Here is a 22,605-nt window from a genome sequence, read left to right on the forward strand (position 1 = left end):
GGATCACTTCATTACCCAATCAACCAAAGAGCTGGAACAAAATAGAGAACAGTTTAGAATATATTTTATGGGTGAAGAAATTCCTGCTTCTCTTTATTTTGGTTAGTTGTCTATAATGTCATGGAGGAACAGAAAAGAATATTGAGATGATAGAAACCATATGCCAGACATGTCAAACTACATTATATTATTGGTCTGGATTAAGGCATTAATACATTAGCTGGACACTTCTCTTGGAGTTACTGCCTTACTCCCATTGGCAACAATAGGCTAAACTATCTGCCTAATCATTTATCAGAGGCCTTAAAAAAGGCACACACTGCAAAGCCAGTAAGCTCTTGCCAAAATACTCTAACAGAAGGAAATGTCATACTGTATTGAGCACCCCTTAAACTCCATGCCACTACAGGCTGTCTGGAGCACCAAGTTATTGCTTTCAACAGAAACTGAAAAACTCAAAATTTTCTCTTAATTCAGGGAAAATACACTCTTTTCAGTACTGACTGTGGTCAACTTCTGAAAATTACTCTTAACTCCATTAAACAAAAGAGTAAAAAGCCAGATATTGTCCCATGCTAATAAGAAAAGTTTCATTGTATCTGGTTGTACTCTTTTTGAGACTTTTCTAAACTGAAAATTATAAAGATGAAGGTTTTCTCATACCTGAACAGTGTTCAGCATTTCATGGGTTGACTGGATTTTCTACTCACTTTGCAGGATACAGCATTTTAAAAATATATCTCCAAACAATTTTGGATAATTATCTCTCTCCTTAGAAGTAAAGGATTATATTGGGCAATGAGCTTTACAAATTGCAGAGGTCCAGAAAATATTGGGCAATGTTCCTTGAATCTTCCTCTGGGCTTAGGAAAAAGAACGGAACAAACCCATGATTGTTCTAAGAACTGTCTGGAGAAGAAACTGCAAACGTGCAATGCGTTCTACTTCTGGTTTGCCAGTTCTAAACGAGACTACATCAGTAAAAGCAGGAATTACTGTTGCAAACTGCATTAATTGAGTCAGCAGCTACCAGTCAATAAGAACTCATATGGCAAAAGCATTGAAAAAAATCAGTAATGGCATTAAAAACAAAGCTGAGAATGGTCAGTGAATGGAACTGTTATGTCACCTTTGGATAGAGTCCTTCCAGACTAAGAGGTGTGTCATGCTAAAAGGGGAGAGAAGCCACAACTCTGTTCAGTGTACCAGTTTCCGGTTTTAAGGGTGAAAATGTTGTTAGTGCCCAAAGCTTGACTGCTAATGGAAAGACAAAGGCATAAATCCTGTCTTGGGCCAACTCTCTTCCTTGTTGATTTCTGGGTCTGTGGCTTTCTGAAAATAAGGTCAGCTTTTTTTTCACTTTCCAGACAGCTGACTCTCCCTTTAGAGTGTGGCAAGCAGAAGGAGATGTGCAAGTTGAAGGAGGAATGCGATATACTTGCGTCAGTCCCATTTGTTCACCCTGAGGCTCAGTTCAGCACTGACTGAATACATAGCCATTTTCAACCTTGTCTTTCTACTGTCAAGGGTTACATTTATTAAACACTCCTTATATAATTTTCAGAGTTGAATATGAGTTCAAAATGTTCTGCAAACTGCTATACAAAACGTATTCAAGTTACAGGGTCAGGTACTACATTTTGCCTTATTTTGTTGCTTTACTTTTATTTTTCATCATCCACAGGCGATATGCACAGGAAAAAAAAGACCTGGGAGGCCAGAGACTCAACAAGGGGAGAGAGGGAGTTGCAAACATGAGCAAGAATGAAGAGAGAGATGGTGGGAAAAAGGGAATGTTGGCTTATCTGGAAGTAGTTCACATTTTGACAGTTCATTTCTGCTGAAAAAAATTTACTGATACATATATACAGTTACACATATAAATGTGCATGTAAAAATTAAATGGTAATTAAAGTCAAGACAGAAAGATAATGATTTTACCTTCCGTCTCTGCTAATTATTTCCTTATGCACTAACACACTCAACCCAGGCACTGCACATGTGTGCACTTGTTGACAAAGTCCCAACTGTCAACAGAGAATGATACACCCCTGTGACCACAACCAAAATGGTTACACCAGCCAACGAAAACATAATTGTGTGCAACCACTGCCAAATCCCAAGCTGACATGCATCCTGAAGGGTTTCACTGAAGTCAGCAGGGCAGCATGGTATATTAAATGAGCTGGGCTGCAAGGGTGGTCCAAAGCTGTACTCTGATACGCAGTAACAGCAATGAGGTGCTGAGAGACACTCCTGCTTTTGGGTACAGCTGTATCATTCCCTCACAGCTCCAGGAGAAATCCTGGACTGTAACAGAAGAGACTCCCAAACATGCACAAGGATTGTTAGAGAGCAATAGCCCTTGTGGACAATATAAATCATGCAAAGCTAAATACTATCCCTTCTCGGTTTCCTGACAGACTCTCACAGATGGTTTGACTGCAGTGTGCACTAACAATTGTATAATATCGTTAGTTTTCTCCTTCAACACTGCAATACACCAATGCAGTCATCCACTTGCCACCTTCTATATGACTGCTGTATGTCAGAAGCCAGGACATTCTGTGTTCTTTCATATTATCACTATCTTCCTCTGGAGATTAACCATAACTTCTCAAGGCTTTTAGGATCAAGGCAAGCACAGCTTTAAAATATGTAGCTGACAATTATCATACATTTTCAGGTATTACTTCAAGTAGAGAGGAAAATACCCTTTCACACCCAGAAGACTATGAATAAACGGTTCAGCTAGTCCAAGGAGCACTGTTGAAAAATTACAAAACAGCAGAATACAATTTAAATAGTGAATGAGTCATGTAAAATTTTAATCTGCTAGTAATTTTCTAACTTAAAAGACTAATTCTCAGCTATGATCTGGTTTTCTTTTACTATTGTATACAATGTGGAGCTTTTGGTGTTCAAGACATTCTCCCCTTTCTGTCTGGCTGCTGTCCTTCCCATGCTGGGACCTACAGCTGTGTAGTCACTGCTGAAACAGCCTGAACACAGCCACACCAGTTACAGCCCCCACAGAAAGCCCTTCCTTCACTGTGTATATGGACTCCAAGACCATATGTTTCAAAATCCCAGAAGTTTGACTTGGCCCAGCTACTCTACAAAAATTCAAAATAGGTTTTTGCAAATCTGCTTTTGTAATCCTGCACTGTACCACAATCTCTATGAATACTCTCCCACTCTGCCCCTACATCATCAGCATGCCTGTGGAGGAGACACACTCCACACTTTGGGGAACTGGCTGCTGACCAGTCTTGCTGGACCAAAAACTATGCTATAATTGTGTTGCCTTTGATAGGATGTCGAAACAAATACTTTGTGATAGTCACTTTAATCATAAATATAATAAGCTTGGTATTTATCAGGATGGATTTCATCCTTATGTGTGAAACTGTGACATTACAAAAACTATCTTCATCACTTTTTGGAATAATTTTTGGAGGGACAGAAGAAATAAGTACATAATGCAAACAAACCTTTTTTCAAGAACTTCAAAAACATGCAGACAGAAAATTGGTCTGATCACTGAGATTGAGAAAAATGGACTATTCTTGGAAGTGCAAAATAATGTAAAATATGACCAGTCTCAAATTATTTCAGCATTTAACAAATGTCTCATTTTCCCCTAGAATTTTAGTCTGAAATCAGATCTCTTTATAATGAGTTTTTAAAAAGTGTATTCCCTGATCTTGAAGCATTCATGTTCATTGTATACAAACCCACAAATTACGGAATATTTTTTTTAAGCACATTCAAAAAATATTTTAACTTTGAGTTGGTGGCAGCTCTTAGGAAATATTTGTTCAACTTCACAAACTGTATTAGCAGGAAAACAATAGCCTAGAATTGAAAATGAACACAAATCTGAACACTTCCATTATTTTTCAGTTGGAACACTATTGACTTTTGCTGGCCTTTTGGAGAACAAATGTGCAAAAAATCTAAAACAACAAATATTCTATGAAAAGAATAAAATAGAATAGAAACATTCCGTATTGCGCCGAAGATGTTGTGAAAAGAAAATATTCTGGTTGATGAGAAAAGAAAAATACTTTTATAGATTAGCCCAAATTATTTGCAGTTTCAATCGGTAGGTTTTTTCACAAACAAGCCAGAATTTGTAACCTGCACTTTAAAAGCAGGAGTAAATTACTTTTTTTCTCCTCAAAATCATACTTAGAAGGGCAGATTACCACAGCAGCTTCAAATGAGATCTGTTGGAAATATCACAGCAAGATCTGCTCATATCTATGGTGCCTGGAGTACATATTTCTTGGAAAATCTTGAAAATCCAGATACACAAATGGTCTGTTGTACCAGGAACAGCTGATAGGTGCTAAAGTTTATACTCTGACCTCTCTTCCACCTCTCTCTAACTCCCACTTTTTTCCTTACAGACAATATTAAAAATGAAATTAATAGCCAAGGAGATCAATTATGGTCATGTAAAAAAAGTGTAAGAAAACTATGAGCATGATTTCTCCTCAGCAGCTGCATTCTTGTGAAAACATTCAGCCATTGTTCCTGCCTATTATTACATTTATCACCTCCTCCACTAGTTTCAGATGTCACTGAGGCTGAAGGCAGTGTCTTTAATGAGTCTCTGCTTCCTGCCATTCGACTCCTGTAAGAAGTGAATGCCATAATCACCAATTTCTGTAATATCTAAATCTCTCTCACTTGTTGATTTCAACTCTGAATTCCCATCATTTCTAATTACTGGGAAGGTCAGAATGCACAACATCACCAATAATTTTATGAAACATTCTTGGCTTGAGAGAAGGTTTTATCTGCATTGTAAGTAAGACTTTCATTAACTCAGTGCAAATAGATTTCCTTTGCATTTTTCCTGCTTTGCTGTCTTCATCTCTTCCAAGACTACACTTTTTGTAACGCAACTGCTGCTGTTCAGATTAGTTTTTTAAAAACTGTACTAGAGACTAGAACCTTGAAATTTTAATCTTTTTCTCTGTGAGGCTGTGAACTTCTTTGTGGTGAGCTTACTGGTCCTACAAGCAGAGAGTTCACTCCAATGCCCATGCTTGTCTCCAGATACAAGAAAAAATAATTTCTTGACTATTATACTTTATAATCCTACATTGAGACTTGAAATTCTACAAGTTCCAGCCTTGAAAATATCCAACAATTTTTATTATAAACAAGAAATTAATGTCTTATTCCCCTTATAAGCAAAGGACCACATGTTTAACCAAACACACTTGTTTTTTCTTTCTATATGCAAGACAGACACTTGTGATTTCAAAATTAAATTACATTTTTGTCTTCAAATTTTAAAAAGTAATTTTGTTCCACCACAATAGTCCAACACATCTGGTTTCAACAGCCCTTCATGTAGTCACACTCAGCAAGGCTTTGAGCACACTACAAAGTAATGAGTCTCACTGAGGGCAATGCAACATCCACTAGATGAACAGAGCAGCTGTTAAAGACTTTACAGTAACTCACAGCAGCCCTGAACATTAGGCTCTCTTTTACTGAAGGGGCAAATATTTCCCAGGACCCTGAGGTTATCCACCTGGGTAGCAACCAGAGAAAAACCGGACAATTTAATGTCCCATGCACCTCCAGCAGTGAAGTACCACTCTAGAGTATGACAGTATTTATGACCAAGGAAGGACCATATGATTGATTGGAGGTTTTTGTTTAGAGAGGATAGAGAAAGGTCTCTTAAGTTGCACTGTAATATCAGTTTTGTTTTTCCAGATGTAAGTTGAACCAAATCTCACATATTTCCTTTAAAAAAATGCATAGACTGTTAAGTTAAAAGTGTGCCTGTTTTAAAAAACTGTCCTATTTAAAAAAATCCTCCTGTAACTCTTAATTTAGAACTTGTTTCCTTTTTTATAATTTCTATGTATCCTTTTTAAGACTCATAATAGGTTTGAAAAAGGATGTCTCATTTTTTATTTGCTTTAAAAAGAATTAACTATGTTTGGAAGCCCCTTTACCCCTTGAATTAAAACATACTCTGTAAGTGGTAAAACAGACGCACAGAAGGGATATTTGGATATGACATAACATTCAAGACAAAAATAACTTAACTCAAAATGTTACATGAAATGAGTCCTAGAAAAAGTGTCAAAGAAGTGTTCTGAGTTACAGCAGCTGAGAATTTGACCTGAGGATTACAATGAGCTATGGGCTACTTTACTGATGACAAGCACCTCTGGTTCTCAGAAGTGATTGGAAACTGGATGTTCAGAAGCAATAAAAAGTAAACCACTGTCTATGATTATTTTTCTGCAGGATGATTTGTATCATGAAATACTATACATTTCCTCAATGTGGCGCCTTTCCAGCAACTTTGTCTCTCAGTCTGCTCCTCATTTTATGCCTTTATACAAATACATGTTTCTCAGTAGAAGCCAACATTTAAAAACAATAAAGGAATTCCCCTGCTTGAAGAAAGAGAAAACTCATATGAGAAACTATGATTACTCTTGGGAATGATGGGTTTCACATGACTGTGACAGAATACTGCTGACAACCTTGAGATCCTGAGCTGTGGCAAACTGAAAAAAAAATCCTCAGACTGCTGCTGACCTGTGCTTTTTTCCCAGACCATGAAACCCCTCTCCTACAGGGCTGCAGTAAATTCAGGCACTTTATTAGCATCTATTTATTACTGTCACCCCAGAGTCTTTTTAGTCTTATTACAGTCTCTTCCCTCCCTTAAACTAATCTTACGAAATGTTATTCCTACATTTAGGTCCAAGCCCTGAACCACTTCACTTCCAACACATTTTCCCAAAAATCAGTAACAGTCTTTCTGCAACACAATAACCAAAACAACATGTAATATTCAAATTCAGATGGGATTTGAGGTAACAGTCAGCATCAGCAGAGTTCATGTTCCAGATCTCCATTTCACAGTAATTTCTTTCAGTGTGCACTTGGTTATACCCTGTGCTGAGTGTTTGGTTGCTTTTTTTGAAATTGAATTACACACTACTGCCCTAATGCCATGTTTTTCTTGACTGTTTTTTTCTAAACATAACTCAAAACACATCACAAGTAAACAAGACAAAGAAGACAAATCTGTGATATCTGTAGAATTAGTCAAAACAGTAGAGGTAAAACCAGCTGATCCTCTTTAGAAGGACAAAATATTTTTGGGGCACATTTCATGCTCACTCTTCTGTTCACAAATCAGTGTAATTGTTATTCTCATCACCACCCAGCTTGCCAGAATACATACACCTATCCCTCAGACTGCTCCTGAATTCCTGCTCTCATCTCAGGGTTCCCTCTGCTTCTCAGGTCTGCTGATACTTGAGAAATGTGATGGGGTATTAAACAGATAATTTATAGCAGTCTTTCCTTTGTTCTGTAATAGGCAAGCTGAAGGTGTATTTTAACAGTAAGTAAAGAATAAAGCAGAATTAAATCATTGTTAATGTCAAATCTGTATCAATACATATTTAAAGAAACACTGAACTTAAGCAATGATTACTTAATTTATGATTGGTACATACTATAACTTGGGCCAAAAATTAGGCCACCCAGGAGCAGCGGCTGGTGAGGCATGCAGTGGTCTTTCTTCCCAGCAGGAACACTTGACATAAACATGTTAGTGCTCCACAAACAGCATTTATTGTCAATCAAGTTACAGAGTCATTTAATGGTCTTTTTCCTTAACTTCAAAGAATTAAATGGGATGGGGCCAATTCCTCTCAGGAATCACCTCTCTCTCTCCATACCACATCTGCTGTGCTCACAGGGGGTCCCTTAGGCTGACAAAGCTCAGGTTTGAACTTGCCATGCTCTAGGATGGTAAGATGTTTCCAGTCATAGGTCAGTCATGGAACTTGCTTCTACATGAGATCAGACAGAGTGAACCTTCTTGCCATGACTTGGTTTATATTTGAGGAATTAAACAACTTAAAATCTCTCAAATATCTGTAGAAATTTTGTGTCCACATACCAAAAGATATTCTAATGGGCCTAAAGAGGAATCTAGTGATCCCTTAGCATAAACTATATTCCAGCAGATGTCGCTTGAAGAACTGCCCTGTTCATGAAGACGAAGGAAATATTGAATAACTCATCTACCTCTACTGTAGTTAACATACTGCCCTTGACAAGAATCACAAACCAGAGGCTTTCAGGCGCAGAGACAGAAACTGAAGAACAAAAATCCAGAATGCTTTCAACTGAGAAAAACATAGGTCTTGGGAAAAATTTCAGCACAGCTAGATGACACACTCAACTGCTTATGCTTAAGATGATCTAATGAAGTGGGTTGAATTACAAAGAGTACAATTCAATTTCTGATACAGACAAGTCCCTGACAGCTCCCCAAACAAAGATTTTTTTAAGCTGTTGATACAGACAACTGTAATGAGCCAACTTAGAGTGGAGGAAAAAGGAATGTTCTGTGTCCAGAGGAAAACTGAAACATTATGTTGTTACCGGCAGTGCAATAATGGATGCCAAAGACAAGAGAGCAGTCACAAGGGAACAAGTTATCACTCTCAATACCCACCTCATTAGTAACTGAGAGAATTGACAGTGCAGAATCACAGTACTTCAGTGCATTGTTTTTCTGGCCAAGATCTTTATAGCACTGAGAAGAAAAAACATTTTGTTTCCAATCAGACCACTGTAAGAACACTAGAGTCTACAAATCATTATTTTTAAAAGAACTTGGTTACCTTTGCCAAATACACATAATTGCATTTCGAATATCCTGGACGCATTTCTTCTGCCTAAATAATAAAAAAACAGGAAAGAAATCAGACATAAAACTTGTGTGATGAGATTTATGTGGTCTGCATAACATTTTTAGTAATGCACTACTATTTCCTCAAACGTCAGATGGAATCATCCCTACTCTGGGTAATGCAATTGGTTTGGTAGCACTATGAAAAAAATCAAGAAAACAAGAAAACACAAAAATCAAACCCTAAACCAGGCATATGAGATGCTGATAGTGAACACATAAAAAATTTCTGTGCTGCTTGCTCTCTCTGCTCTGTAAAGATTTTAGGTCATTCTGTACAAGATCTTTTGTATTCATTCACTTATGTGGTAGGTTTGAAGATACTGCTGTCTCCAGATTATTAATATTTATTTCCTCATCAAAGAAATAAGAAAGCAAACAATCATTCACACTTTGTGTAAGGAGTAAAGAACTGTGTTAATCAATTTTACAATTATTTTTCTTCCACAGGCAAATATCTTCTAGCTCCGGGTTCACCCTTCTCTTCAAATTATTTTCAAAAGTTCAAGTAATTAAAGAAGTTCAAGAATGAGTTCTTTTTAAAACACATCTAGTGTATAGAAACTTCAAAGATGAGTAAAAACCTTACTAATTATCTTCCTAATGAAGAAGCAGCTTTTAATTAGAAAAGAGCATTTAGGAGGGAAAAATTACATCAGTGAAATTTATAGTAGCTGTAATCCTTGGACCAAAACAATGCCGCTTTCACCACAACTCTGTAGAATCAAACAAGTGAAAAAGAAACCCAAACAGTTGTCTTTTAGACAGTAATTTGATTTTTGTTGCTGAAGATGACTTAAAACCACAGTCACTCTGCAGCCCGCCACAAAATGCCCTGAAGCTAAAGCGAATGTTTCAAATTATTTCTACCACTTTTGGAATTTGACCTTAAAGATAAAATCTCTTAAACTGGGAAGATGGTAATGTATTTTACTGTCCAAAATTCAGGAGATCATTCAATCTTTAAATAGGCTAAGAACACAGAAAAGAAGCACTTCTGATAGTGAAGAAAATATGCCTGTCCAATTTCTTTGAAAAACTTTCTGAACGTAACTATAATGATAGAAGGTTATGCTTTTGAGCTCCCGAAGTAGAAATTATTCATATGGAAGACACTGAAAGATAGATTTGTTTTATTCATGTGGTGGTTTTTTGTAACTGTAAAGTAGAATGCCCAGGAACATAGACTTATATGACAGTGCTTTCTTCTCCACTACAAAGGCAATTTAACCTCCACAAATAAGAAAGACTTCTGCTGAAATTCAATGGAAAAAGGTTCGGATCAGAAAAAGAGAAGCATCACAATGTCGAAGTTTTCCTTGCCTATGTCAAGCCTCTTGAAGAAACCAGCAAATCAGCAACTGTAGCCATGGTTCATTTGTTTCAATGGCATATGTAACTAATCTATATCCATACCTCATTCAATTCGATAACTATTAACCATGGCAATTGGAGAATTTCCCAAAATTTAACAAAGAGAAGAAAGGTCTACTTTCATACCACTCATGTCCAAACTAATTTTAAAACTGAAAAGAAAGAACTAATTTAATAGAGAGCTCAGTGGCGTTTAGAAGAGCCCTGAATTTATAGCTACTGAGTGTAGTCTGTTGAACAGACATCTTGACAATATCACATACAACATTTGGTAAACAGCAACACAGGAAACCCTGGGCTAGGACTTACCTTAAGGAAATTCTGCAACGCTTCTTCTACTGTTGAAGTTGGTGGAGTCCCAAAGAGAGCAGCAGCTACTTTCTTTTCAATCCAAGACAATTGAGCTACCTAGAATTAAAAAAAAAAAAAAAAAAAATCAGATTTCATTAGGATTGCTTCTTGATTTTGCAGTAAATACTGTCTTTCTTATTGTACTACTTACACAACGCATTTTGGAAAAGAACCTGCAAAGGAATGTTTTATAGTTTCAATTTGGCCAGCTCAAAGCAATCTTTTGGACCTGACCAAACACTAACACCCTCAATATAAGATTATCACCATGTTCAAAGCTTAAAGCACATTTTAGGCTTCATAGCACCTTGCCTTTTAAAAAACCCTAAGTCTAGAAATAGTGTTTGAAACTTCTTAAGGTTTTCATGAGATAAGAGAGCTTTGCATGGTAATCTATGCACTTGACTACTTTTCTACATTGTGAAAAGCTGCTGCTAAAGGAAAAATGTGAAGTGTTTTTAGAGCTTGTATAACAAGTTCATTTATTACAGAAAAGCTGGTGACAACCACTGTTAAGAAATAGGCTTCATTTTTAGCTCTTCCAATCTGACAACATTTGCCAATGACCTCTTCTCATTTCAGGAAGATGAGCTGCTATAAAAGGATTTTAGGGAACTGTCATATTGCCACACAATGCACATGACCTCTTCCCTTACATACACTGACACCTGACAAAAATTGCTTTGGTTACTGTCATAAGGTATTTGGCTCCATCACCCAACCCAGTGAAACACACCTCACATCTCTAGCAAAGGATGGAGTTGCTACAAAATGCAATGTCAAAGAAGAGCCTGTTTAAATGGAGAAGTGAAGTCACTTTCCTTCAGACACTTCTACCACATCTGTAAAGAAAAGTCAGGGCTTTTTTCCTTCACATCAGTATTTGAGCCACAGCACTGATGGCTTCTGTCACAGAGTAGATGAGTCAAAAAAATGGTAAAAAACAAGGTTCTGTATTTTCTGGCCTGATCTATGCAGAGGCAACACAGAGAAGAGATACACACAGGCAAAGAATCAGACCCTTTCATCAGAGACTTGGAGGTGAGATATGAATCACATAGGACATCTCTCTTTCAGAAAGAGCTGCAATTCAAATAACAGAGTTCAGCCTTGAAGTTAATAATTGTAAAATAGGAGAATCCACTCTCTCATAGCTATCCACAGCTACCAACCAGAATGCTTCTGTTTTGAACAGACAACAAGTTCTATCTAATTCTGGCTGCAAATTGCCCTAAAAATACCATTGCAAAGACTAGAAATACAGGTCAGCATGCAACAGGGAAATGCACAGGGCCATGTTTTCTCATCTGGTCTCAATGTTCCATAAGAACAGCACTGCTTGGAAACAGAAGGCATCCTGGTCAAGTCCTGCTAGCTGCTGAGCAGGGTCCCAACGCTTTGTTTGTTACATGTTGTCAGTAAGCATCTCACACAAAAACAGTAAAAATTATAACCCAGAGAGAAACAGTATTATGAAAACAAAGCTTTTGTTTTCATTTTCTCTCACATATCTCACTCTTGAAGCTTTAAGAACATAAAGTGTTTTTTACAAAAGCTCTCCAGACATCATGGAGTTCTTACTCATTGAAGAAACAAGGTGTTGTTGCCTCTGCCATGCTTTCCCACTGTATTACCAACTGCAGCACGCGCCTTAAAACTTCTAATTCCAGGTATGTATATAATTTCCTTCCCCATTTAATTTCCCTCACTGTTGTATAGTTTCTGAGACATATTCTGCAAGAGTTATTAAAAGAATTTTTGCAAAACTGCTGTTTCTTTCACACCAATCTACTGATGCAGTGTTCTCTCTTCGTTTGGAAGAGGAAGGGGGTTCCTATATTGCTGGGTCCATCAATCAAGATGGAGGTAGCTACAGAGGGATGAAGAGAGGGGGTAAAAATAAATGGAATGTATATGCTTACACTCTTCTCTGCAAGAGCACACAACACCCTGGAGACACACATACACGACACAGATACAATTACCACACACATGTCTGCTGTTATGCAATAGTGAAGAAACAAAACTGCAGTTTTTCCATGCGGAGTTATAATTAACTATTGAAAACACAAGTTCTTCCTGGCAGTTGTTTTATTTTCTTTTGAGATTTAATCAGAACTGATTTACTGAGGTTTTAGTCTTTATTATGTCTGGCTTGGGTGCTGCTTTGCACTACTCAAACTTTTTAAAAGCCCAAACATATATGCAGTTGGCCATTTTTATTTTGGAAATCCCACCAAGCTAAAACAATGTTTAAAAGTGAAATGCATGTAAGCACATTTCACACAAACCCATCTGCACTGAAAGGAGGTTGAAGCAAGGTGGGGGTCAGTCTCTTCTCCCAGGTTACAACTGACAGGACCAGAGGAAATGGCACCAAGGAGAGGTTTGGAATGGATCATAGGAAAATTTTCTTTACCGAAAGGGTGATTGGGCATTGGAACAGGTTGCCCAGGGATCCAGTTTAATCACCTCCCTGGAAGTGTTCAAAGCTGTGTGGGTGTGGCACTTGGGGACATGGGTTAGCAGTGAACACGGCAGGGCAGGGTTAACAGCTGGACTTGATCTTAGGAGCTCTTTTCCAACCGTAATGATTCTATGACTCTGTGGCAATAGTGGGGTTTTTTTAATGTGCACTTCATCCAGCATTATACTTTGTGACTATTCCAGAGAGAACTAATCTGAGAGCTCTGTGATGTTTTCAGCAGTCAGACTTATATGCCACTGGCTTGATGAATTTGTCGCAGCAACTCTAGTCCCCCATATATGAAGTGCCTAGTTTACACAAGTTGTTGAGGTTCCTTGCGTGGTCAATACAGAGAGAGGCATTTCCATTAGGCCATTCCTCTTCACCTACATTAGCCTGAGATGAATACTCCTATCTTTCTTCTTTCTTTCCTTCAACTACAAAAGGAGCACAGACCTTGGGGATAGCTAAAGATAGGTAAGGTGAATTCCATCACAACAGCTTATCTGTACCCCACCTGAGTCTGTCTGCACCCCTCCTACGACTGAGGTGGGACAAATGGAAAAGGCCTGTTATATGCAATACACAAAATTGTGCCCCAGACCAATAATGATGACGAGGAAATTAAACCCTTCCCCTAAATACACAAAAGCACATTCTTTAATTTGAAATAAGTTTATTTGAGTAGATCTTGCACCATGTCCAATGAAATTGAAACATCATTCCTACTATACCAAGTAATCTTATTAAGCATTCTCTGTCTGTGGGCAAGCACACGGAATGGAACCCCCGGCATAGCATGCTCTAGTGTAGTCCAGAACTGACTGCTACCATCAAGGCTATTCCAACAGTGCAAAGTGTACCTGGAGGTCCACAGAAAATCAAGTACACAGGGAGTATAACTGTCAACAACTACAGCAGAGCCATGACTTCACTTGGTGAGTGTTCCAAGAGTGGTAGAGGACAGCGGAAAGTAATAAGGAAAACAGCTACTGTAGCAAGTAATAGCTACAACAACAACAAAATTAAAGAATGAAGATTGGTTTGCCCTACAGATGATTTCCAAATGTTAAGTGAGTTTTGGCTTTTTAGGTCTCCTAAACCCTGATGTCAGTCCTGCCAGAAGCCTTAGAGTTCACAGAAGCACTGCAAGGAACACTGTGTTTCCACAGAATATCAGGTTTTAATACACTGGGTCACTGAAGGAACATCACTCCCCAGCTGTCATACATAAGGAGAGCTAGCCCCACCCACTCAAGAGCAACAAACAAAGGCCTGAGGAACCATCAGCCAACGCCTGATCTTCCTTAGAGCTGGAGGGGAGTGGCTCATCATAACAGCCTGGCCTTTGCCACGGAGAAGAGGCCATGCTACAGTATCCCAAAGCAAACAGAGGTTCTCAACCAACCTCTCCTCTGTGTCAAAGAACAAGCTGACATCCATTTATTCTACCCAAATCTCTGTTAGCACTAGAGATGGAAGGAAGGCACTCCCAGAGTTAAACTGCAGCTGAACGTAAAGCTCATACTCAGCACTCTTCCATCAGGCCTCTTGTTTCTCTCACGGCCAAGGCAGAAAATGTGGTTCTCCCCTAAATACTGGGAAAATGGATTTCATAATATCCCTTTCTCTTCCTTAGCCCAGGATCAGCAAAAATCACAGATACATACATAGATACGTACATACATATATATATGTATGTATGTATGTATGTATGTATACTAAAACACTGGCTGAATTTTTGTCTTCTGTTTGATTTTATGAGAAGCAAACGCAGCTCTTTTCAAATTCCAGGATGTTGGTATGAAGGAAACTAACCCGCTTGGATTGAAAAATCATCGAGGGTTGACTTTCAGCCCTAAAGGATATCCTCTTCCAATGTTTCCTTACTAATAGCTCTCTGAAGACACATAACACAATTGTCTTCCATAAAGGCAAACCACCCCATTGATCCAGCTTCAGTAAAATATTAATGGCACCTAATTAAATATCCCCAGAGAGCTTATTTTTCTTTTTCATTACAATATATTAATGTAAAATTGTATTAAATAGTTTTGCAATGTTTTGACTTCTGGAAGAGATTAAGTAACTGGACAGTGATTTTTAAATATTGGCTTCCAACAAAAATATTCTTTTTCTTGCCAGCTGAGGAACCAGGACAGTCTGCACAGGCATTTAGGTATTTATCCAACTTGAATTGGGCTTTTCACTTTCCAGTAAGGGAAGCAGACTTACCACACAAAGGAACTGGATCAATTTGTTCCCTGATGTAACTCAAAGAGATATTGGGATACCTCACAGACAAATCCAAAACATGGCATGTAACTTGCAAAAAGAAAATCCAGAGATCTAGTTTTTAACATCCTACTGGCATTTACCAGAGACTCTGATCCAGTTTCACAAGCACATGCTAGCTGTTCTCTGCCTGTCCTGTAGTGGCAAGTAGACTTGAGCCTTAACTAGATAGTGCTCTGTTTTATAAGCTATATGAAATATTACAACAATGACAAAACCCACAAACATACAATTATAAAGAATTATCAGATAATTGTGCCCAAAACTTTCTGGAAATAAAACTTATTCCTATACAACATGCACTACAGATCCATTCACTTCTTGTATACACAGCATGTCTCATAGGCAAAATTTTGCCCATCATGACATCTATGAAATGACTGGTAAAAATATTGCCTATCAGATTATGATACCAGAAGTAATTTTCTGACACAGCTGAGATGATTCTATGATCCTCCTCTTTTGTACAGCTCTATTGACTTGATAATAGTAAGAGAAATAAGAAACAGCAAAACCTGATTTTTAGACAACGTGGTGCACAATTGTCACTGGCTCTGCATCACAGACAAACCCCAGCTGCTGTGAGGCAGTGAAAATCCAGCTCATCCTTTCTGCTGGAAGGTGCCACAACACTTTACATCAGCTTCATTTCTGGCCCAGCAAGAATAACTGCTGAGTAAGACACTTGGCAATGCTATACCATTGCTCCTTGCAAAGGACTGCACTACACTGAGGAAGGTGAGAAATGACAGTCAGGCCAAATTCTGGCACTACACCACAAATTAAATAGCTTTTACTAGTTCAGCGTGCAGTCTCTGGATATTGATTTCAGTCTTCCATAGATCTTCTCCATTTGCCTCCACTGGTTTGGGGTGACCGTGGTACTGGGCTGTGCTGGGTTTACAGTTGGACTTCATGATCTTGAAGATCTTGTCCAACTTTGATGATTCTATGATTCTATACTTTTTACCTCAAAGCCTTTTCAACGGATTTTCATTTGTCAAAAATGAACCATAACACTGAGTTACAACACTTGAAGCATCCCCATTTACAGTCTCTTATGCAATTCCTATTTTTCTCAGTTTGTTATCAAAAAAAACCAATGCTAGACAATAGTAATAAGATCCCCTAATATTAAATCAGGAGTGATTGTGAAATATCTGACTATACTAGGACGACTTAAGTACATCAGATTTCACAAAACTGCTATCAAAGCCTATAAAATGGCAAACACTTGTTATTTTTTTTAACTACACTGCTTCAGTAAAAGAATATGTGACCAAAATGAGACAAAAATACTCTTGGAATCAATATCTATGAAAGAAGAAATACTGTAGCCAATTGTGGTGGTGGGTGATACCACCTCAGGAACTGCTGGGGAGCCAAGTGGTTCCGGTACAGCAGGGTTTCACTGGTGGCAAAACATCCCTGTCCAATTAACACAATAAGTCCCTCCCCAAATTATGTAAATCCCCCTGGCTGTAACCTAACCCCTGACTCCATCCCTCCCTTCTCCCCATTGGTTGTGGTGTTCCCCCTGCCTCCTCTCCCCTGACCCCAGCTGATCCCTATATCTAGGGACACCTGGGAATTCTCTTTCTCTTTCACGCTGGACCCCTTTGCAATAAACCTCTGGAACATCCAGCTGATTGAGCCTCTGGATTCTTTGTCTCTGGTAACATGTGAGCTATCCAGCTCTCTGGGTGAGTGAGAATCTGTGCCTTACACCGGCTCGGGTGTGAGAAGGGTCTTTCTGTACAGCACCAGAGCAGTGCTGGCTGGAGTGATCTCTCGATAGCCTTAGAGACACTTTCAGTAAACGCAGAGGCCTGATTTCCACCCCTCCTCCCCCCTACTGCGTTAGCCAATCCTAACTTGATCCCAAAGTCAGCTAGGCTAAATGTAAAAACTAACTTTCTTGCCTCAATCATCTCTTTTTCTTCTTTAATTCTCTCACACTGGACAACACAGCCTTCCCAGCCTCAACAACATTAAAAACAGAGCATTTAAGAGGAGAATTATCACTCCATCTACAGGTGCCAGTATAGACAAGTGACAAAGGAGTTTTTCAAGCATTCTGGCATGATCTGTATCCTTAAGAAGCATTTGGAACCAATGCTACAGCCAACAGTCTTCTTTTGAGATAATTACCACAGCATGAAACATCCCAGTCTGCAGAATAGGAGCAAGGGATTTGGCACATTTTCCACAAGCTCCTATGACTACCTATAGCATGTGTATGGCCAAAACCTGTGATAGTGGATCAGCACAGAAATGAACTCACTGTGCTAAAACTAGTGAGGATATTACCAACCTCACTGGGCTAGGGTTAAAAACTAGTAATGGCTCAAAACTTATGTTTTCAAATGACCTCACATCCTGCTACTGAAAGTGTGCAAAGACAGTAAGTTTTTAAGAGCTGACAGCCCCAGAAGTTAAAAAAAATATGTTATTCCATTCTGTACTTGCATTTATTTAGAGTATAAAAATCTGTTCTATGTGCTTCAGGTTACTATTTTGTCATAACAGTCACAGAAGGCAAGAATTAAAAAAGAAGAAAAACAGAAATCTGAAATCAATCCTTACATATTTCAGTGGCCACATCTGTTTAGGTAGATTGTTTCACTTAAATAAATGCAGGTCAGGTCATAACCTAAAGCAAATGCTAATCTGTGGTTTCAATGTTTAGTAAGGAATCCCTGCATAGATGTTGCAAGTTGGAATATAAATTTTTAGCAACACAGTACAACAAACCACATGTATTACTCAGTCAGGAAGTGGTGATTATCACAAAAATGTAAAGAGTAAAAAAAAAAGAAGTGCCATAAGAACGAAGTGAGGTATACTGAGATTGTATGTTTCCAAAAACCAGCAGCTCACATGAGAAATAAGCCATGAAAAACATCTGGGAGTGTTTGGCATAAATGGAATCTGCAGTCAGCTGCTGGACACAGCACAGTATAAAAGTGCTTACGGAATTGTTGGTGAGAGATGCTTCTCAGAGGCAGGACAGCAAGCACACTCAAGGACCATCTTCAGCAACTTATTTTTGCATAGCTAATGCTGATATTCCAGAATACACAGTGACAAAAAGCAAAATGCCAAGTTCCTTGAAAAAATTGGTGCCATTCCTTATTTAAATCAATGAGAAAAAACACAGTTGCTGAAAGCTCTTTGAAAGTTAAATATATGAACTGAAAAAAAACTGCTGAAAGATTACTTTGCATGAAATCTTGTTGCAGATAAAGGCAAAGTCTGCAATGTGTCACAGCTCCTTTCCAGTTTGCAGGCACTTTGTAGTGACTCGCATTGGAAGCATCCATAAGAAAAAGGCTTGGCTGGAATTCACTGTGCATTAGTTGTTATTATTCTGAGAAGACTCACAGTGATCTTTTACAGCACAGACTATGCAAGAATGTTTTCTTCCAACGAAAGATTCCTCACAGCACTAGAGATGAAGCAGTATGGATAGCCTGCTGAGCTTTCAAAGATGAGCATTACCAACAAGACAACTCCCTTATTAAAGCACAATTCTTCTAAAAATTGATTAACAGCTAATCTTGTAAACCAATTCTTTATTTTTCATATATGAGTACTTACCACTATGTAATATAATATAATATAATATAATATAATATAATATAATATAATATAATATAATATAGTATAATATTTATAATATATAAATAAAAATATAATATACAACAAAAGAGATCTTTAAAAGCACCTGTTGAACTTGCATGACATAAATTGCATCACTTACAAAACTCATTGGTGAATTACAGATTTTTATGCATAAATATTTTTTGGACATTCCCTTGGAATTTCCCAAGCCAGTATGGTAGCCTTGCTGCCCCAGATATAATCCCACAGCATGAAGTGCCTTAAATTATGGATGGAGAATAAAATTTACCAAAAGCCCACGTTACCAGTCCAGGTTTACCCAGAAAGTTTGTGGCAGAAGAAAAAAGTGAAATCAAGAGGTCATCCTTCCTCCCTTGCAAATATCAGTTACTTTTCATCCATTCATTCAGATCAAAAACCCGAACACAACAGTGAGTGGCATACAAGCACCCTTTACCTAGCTACACTGCAGGAATGGTCAGCTGGGAGCATTGGGCATCTGGTAGTTAATTCAGGAAATGTAAATGTCTGCTTCATTTAGCTCATAACATCTACTTAAATAAACACCTACTTTGTCTTAAGTCCCACTATTTAATTACCAATGCATTACTATTTTTAGCATACTCAATTCATATGTTTGTTAGGTAAATAAAACACAACTTACTGAATAGCACCATCTTCCATTTAGGTAATATAAAAAGGGATCGTGAGGCTTAAGTTCAATTGCCTTGTCTAGGTGCTCCTATTGGAAAGAAAATTAGTATCAATTTAGATGTTTGTTCAGCAAGTGTGTTTACATTCTAAGTAGTTTGTTGCAAGTCAGAAACAACTCAGAAATTCTCTCCTGCTGCAATTGTCTTCTAACAACCTAAAAATATTTTAACTAGTAAATCCCTTCCTCATGGAGGGAAACCACAAAATTATTTAGCAACATTGCACACAACGCAAGAAGGCATGCTGTATTTAGAACATGACTAAACAGCTCTAAAGTTCAGTCAAGTAATTCAAGAACTTTTGTTTTAAAAAGGCAACAACTTCAATTAAATTCATTTAATTTACAGTTAGTATTACGAAACTGTCACTGATCAAATCAGTGAGGAAGCAACTACTCTTGAACAGATCTTACATGCCAGCACCCATCACTGAAGAATAGCTCTTTCCAACCTGGAATGTGACTGTCCCAATGAAATGGTACTTGACACAACCGTTACTATAATGGGAAATTCAGAAAATAAAATGGTTCTGTTTATAGTGAAACTACAAAACCTGGAAAGTATCTAATGAGGTCCTTCTTCCAAAACCATTTTCATTTCAGGCCCTGAGTACCTTTATTTCTTTCTTTAATTTACCAAAGAAAGCTCTTAGTGCTCAACCTGATTTTGAAGAAAAAATAAAGGTTATTTCACCCCTACCATTTGCCTCTCAAATAAATGTCATTCAACACTTCTTTATTTCCCCCACATATCTATCTTTCTAATTAAGCCAGTCACAAAAATATTAGAATTACACAGATACAAGAGACTATTATTCTATCATATCCACAAACGATTCAGATAGAAGCTGTGTTTTCATACTACTATTTTCCCAAATGAACAGACTGCAGGATTAACTTGTGAGGAGGAAAACCTCCCTGAAATGGCTAGTGCTCACACCATGGACTCTTTCAAAACTCCATCCTTAAACAGCTGCAGCACTTGTGTTATTTGTCATTTTCCCTTCGTTCCCATCTTGTCCCAGTGCTCAGGGCTTAGCTTGCTTGGCACGGCTCAGATGTAATTAATGCTCTCTCATAGGAAAACTCCACCACACTCCAAGTCCTAACACGGGCATGATGTGAGAGGAACCCATCCCAGGCATTCCCCAGGAACTGGAACATGTCTGTTGCCTCTCACTGTCACCCAGAAAGGGGGGACGCCAGCTTGGAGGGCAAGGGATGGATGGAAAATGTCTAAGCAATGCTGAGGACAAGGAGGGGGAGAGTAGCACATGTAACACAAATGGCTAACCCTAAAAACACGATTACCTTTGAAAGGACAGTGTTAAAACAAACATTACTTAAGGGTGACACGAAGGATGATTGCAGAACTGTGTTGATTCATCACTATTTCAAATGTTTTGATTTTCTAAACAGAATTGTTATTCCCTTTTCTCCCCCATTTGACTACAAAGGAAACCAGAAATCTTAATGCTGTTCCCAGAGTCCTATTGCAATTCTTATTTTTTGCAAGCATAAAATGTATTTGCATACATAACAATAACCTTTTTCATTTAACTTCACTAAAATAGACCTGTGAGGCTGAATTATTGTGTTGGGAAAACCTGTCTTTGACACTATATAAAGAAATAAAGGAACAGCTTAAAAAGAACCAACCCCAAATCCTACAAAAACATACCTTAAAGAGATAACCATTCCTGATTTTGTTTTGTACACTTTCAAATTGAGACATATAGCCACACATAATTGCAAACCTGAGAGGGGAAAAGAAAAACACACACACATACTTTTTGTGATTTAAATAAACCTTTGAATCAAATTACAAAATATATCAATACCTAATGCACACATTTACACCTGGTTTTTTTTCCATCTGGATGGCTGGATGGAAGTTTGGCATGAATTATACATATTCAGGAGCAGACAAAAACACAAACTAAAACAAAACAATGGAAACAAGGAGAAGTTTAAATGACACTATTTGGGTTATCACTTAAGTGAAAAAGCAGATTTCTCCTCCAAAATTTCAGCCATTTAGTTCAGAGTGTAACACCTCCAGACTGTCTGTGCATACTGACAGCAGTTTACCTTGACACATTGTGCTCTGCACTGCACTGGGAATATGAGCACCATCAGCTGCAGAACCTCACCCATGAAGGTAAATGTTTGGGGTGTGCTCAGTAGGAAGTTTCACATACCTCAAAAACATTCACAGTTGCCTTCTACCCTTCCCAAGCATCTCACTGCATTCCTGCACTTCTGACATTCTTCTAGTATCTTTAAAATTATTTAAAAACATACACACATACTCTGCTCTAACAGGATCACTACTGCTATTATTAGATGCCTATTGCTAAGATCATTATTATTTCTATTATTATTACTATGATTATCATAAATTGGGTACACTGAGTGATAAAAGAAATGTGAGATAACTTCCATAAATTCATTTGTATTGTTAAGCAATGTTTTCAGAGGTCCCTATCGACAAAGATTCAGATCTCTAAGTAACACTAGTATCTTATTGACACTCCACATAAATTTGTATTGCTTTCTTCTTATTACTTCAACAGCTATAGAACCTCTATGCATAAGGAATCTCTCGCAGGTATCCAATTCCTTGGACTTATTTTTATTGGTATTAAGACAACTTTGCATTTCTGTACAAAACTAATGGAACCACCAAAGAACCGGTAAAGCAGCAAAACCTCATGTAAATTATTGTTCTATTTTTTTCCAGAATTTTGCTTTTTAATTAAATATTTTACAAAGCAAAATCAAATTAAAACAAAAAATAATCCTAAAAGAGGGAAATCAAGTTTAAGTCCAGAGCAAAACATGAGTTATACAAGAAGCTTATTGAGTTAATTATGGTAACAGAACCACAATCTGTATGGCACACAGAGTTTTTAAGTACCGCTAAATATCAGCTTTCTTGAATTTCTTTATATAATGTAATTATTCAAGCTCCAGTGAATCCTCATTAAAATATCATTGGTAACACAACTCAAGAAATTA

The 22,605-nt window shown here is 37.8% G+C and overlaps 1 protein-coding gene across 3 annotated transcripts in view; it reads right to left on the reverse strand.

Annotated features, from left to right (window-relative positions):
• Positions 1-22,605, reverse strand: part of RMDN2 (regulator of microtubule dynamics 2) — a 142,946-nt gene that overhangs the window by 98,040 nt on the left and 22,301 nt on the right. For all 3 annotated transcript variants that reach the window (XM_085055245.1, XM_085055244.1, XM_085055243.1), the window contains 5 exons: positions 21,266-21,341; positions 19,537-19,614; positions 10,445-10,543; positions 8,694-8,747; positions 8,525-8,605 (listed from right to left, as the gene is read on the reverse strand). In XM_085055245.1, the coding sequence (XP_084911371.1) occupies positions 8,525-8,605; positions 8,694-8,747; positions 10,445-10,543; positions 19,537-19,614; positions 21,266-21,341 (388 nt within the window). The remainder of the gene's footprint in view (positions 1-8,524; positions 8,606-8,693; positions 8,748-10,444; positions 10,544-19,536; positions 19,615-21,265; positions 21,342-22,605) is intronic.

This window comes from Lichenostomus cassidix, chromosome 3, assembly GCF_008360975.1.
Source record: "Lichenostomus cassidix isolate B80296 chromosome 3, HeHo_3.0, whole genome shotgun sequence".
NCBI classification, from domain to species: Eukaryota; Metazoa; Chordata; class Aves; order Passeriformes; family Meliphagidae; genus Lichenostomus; species Lichenostomus cassidix.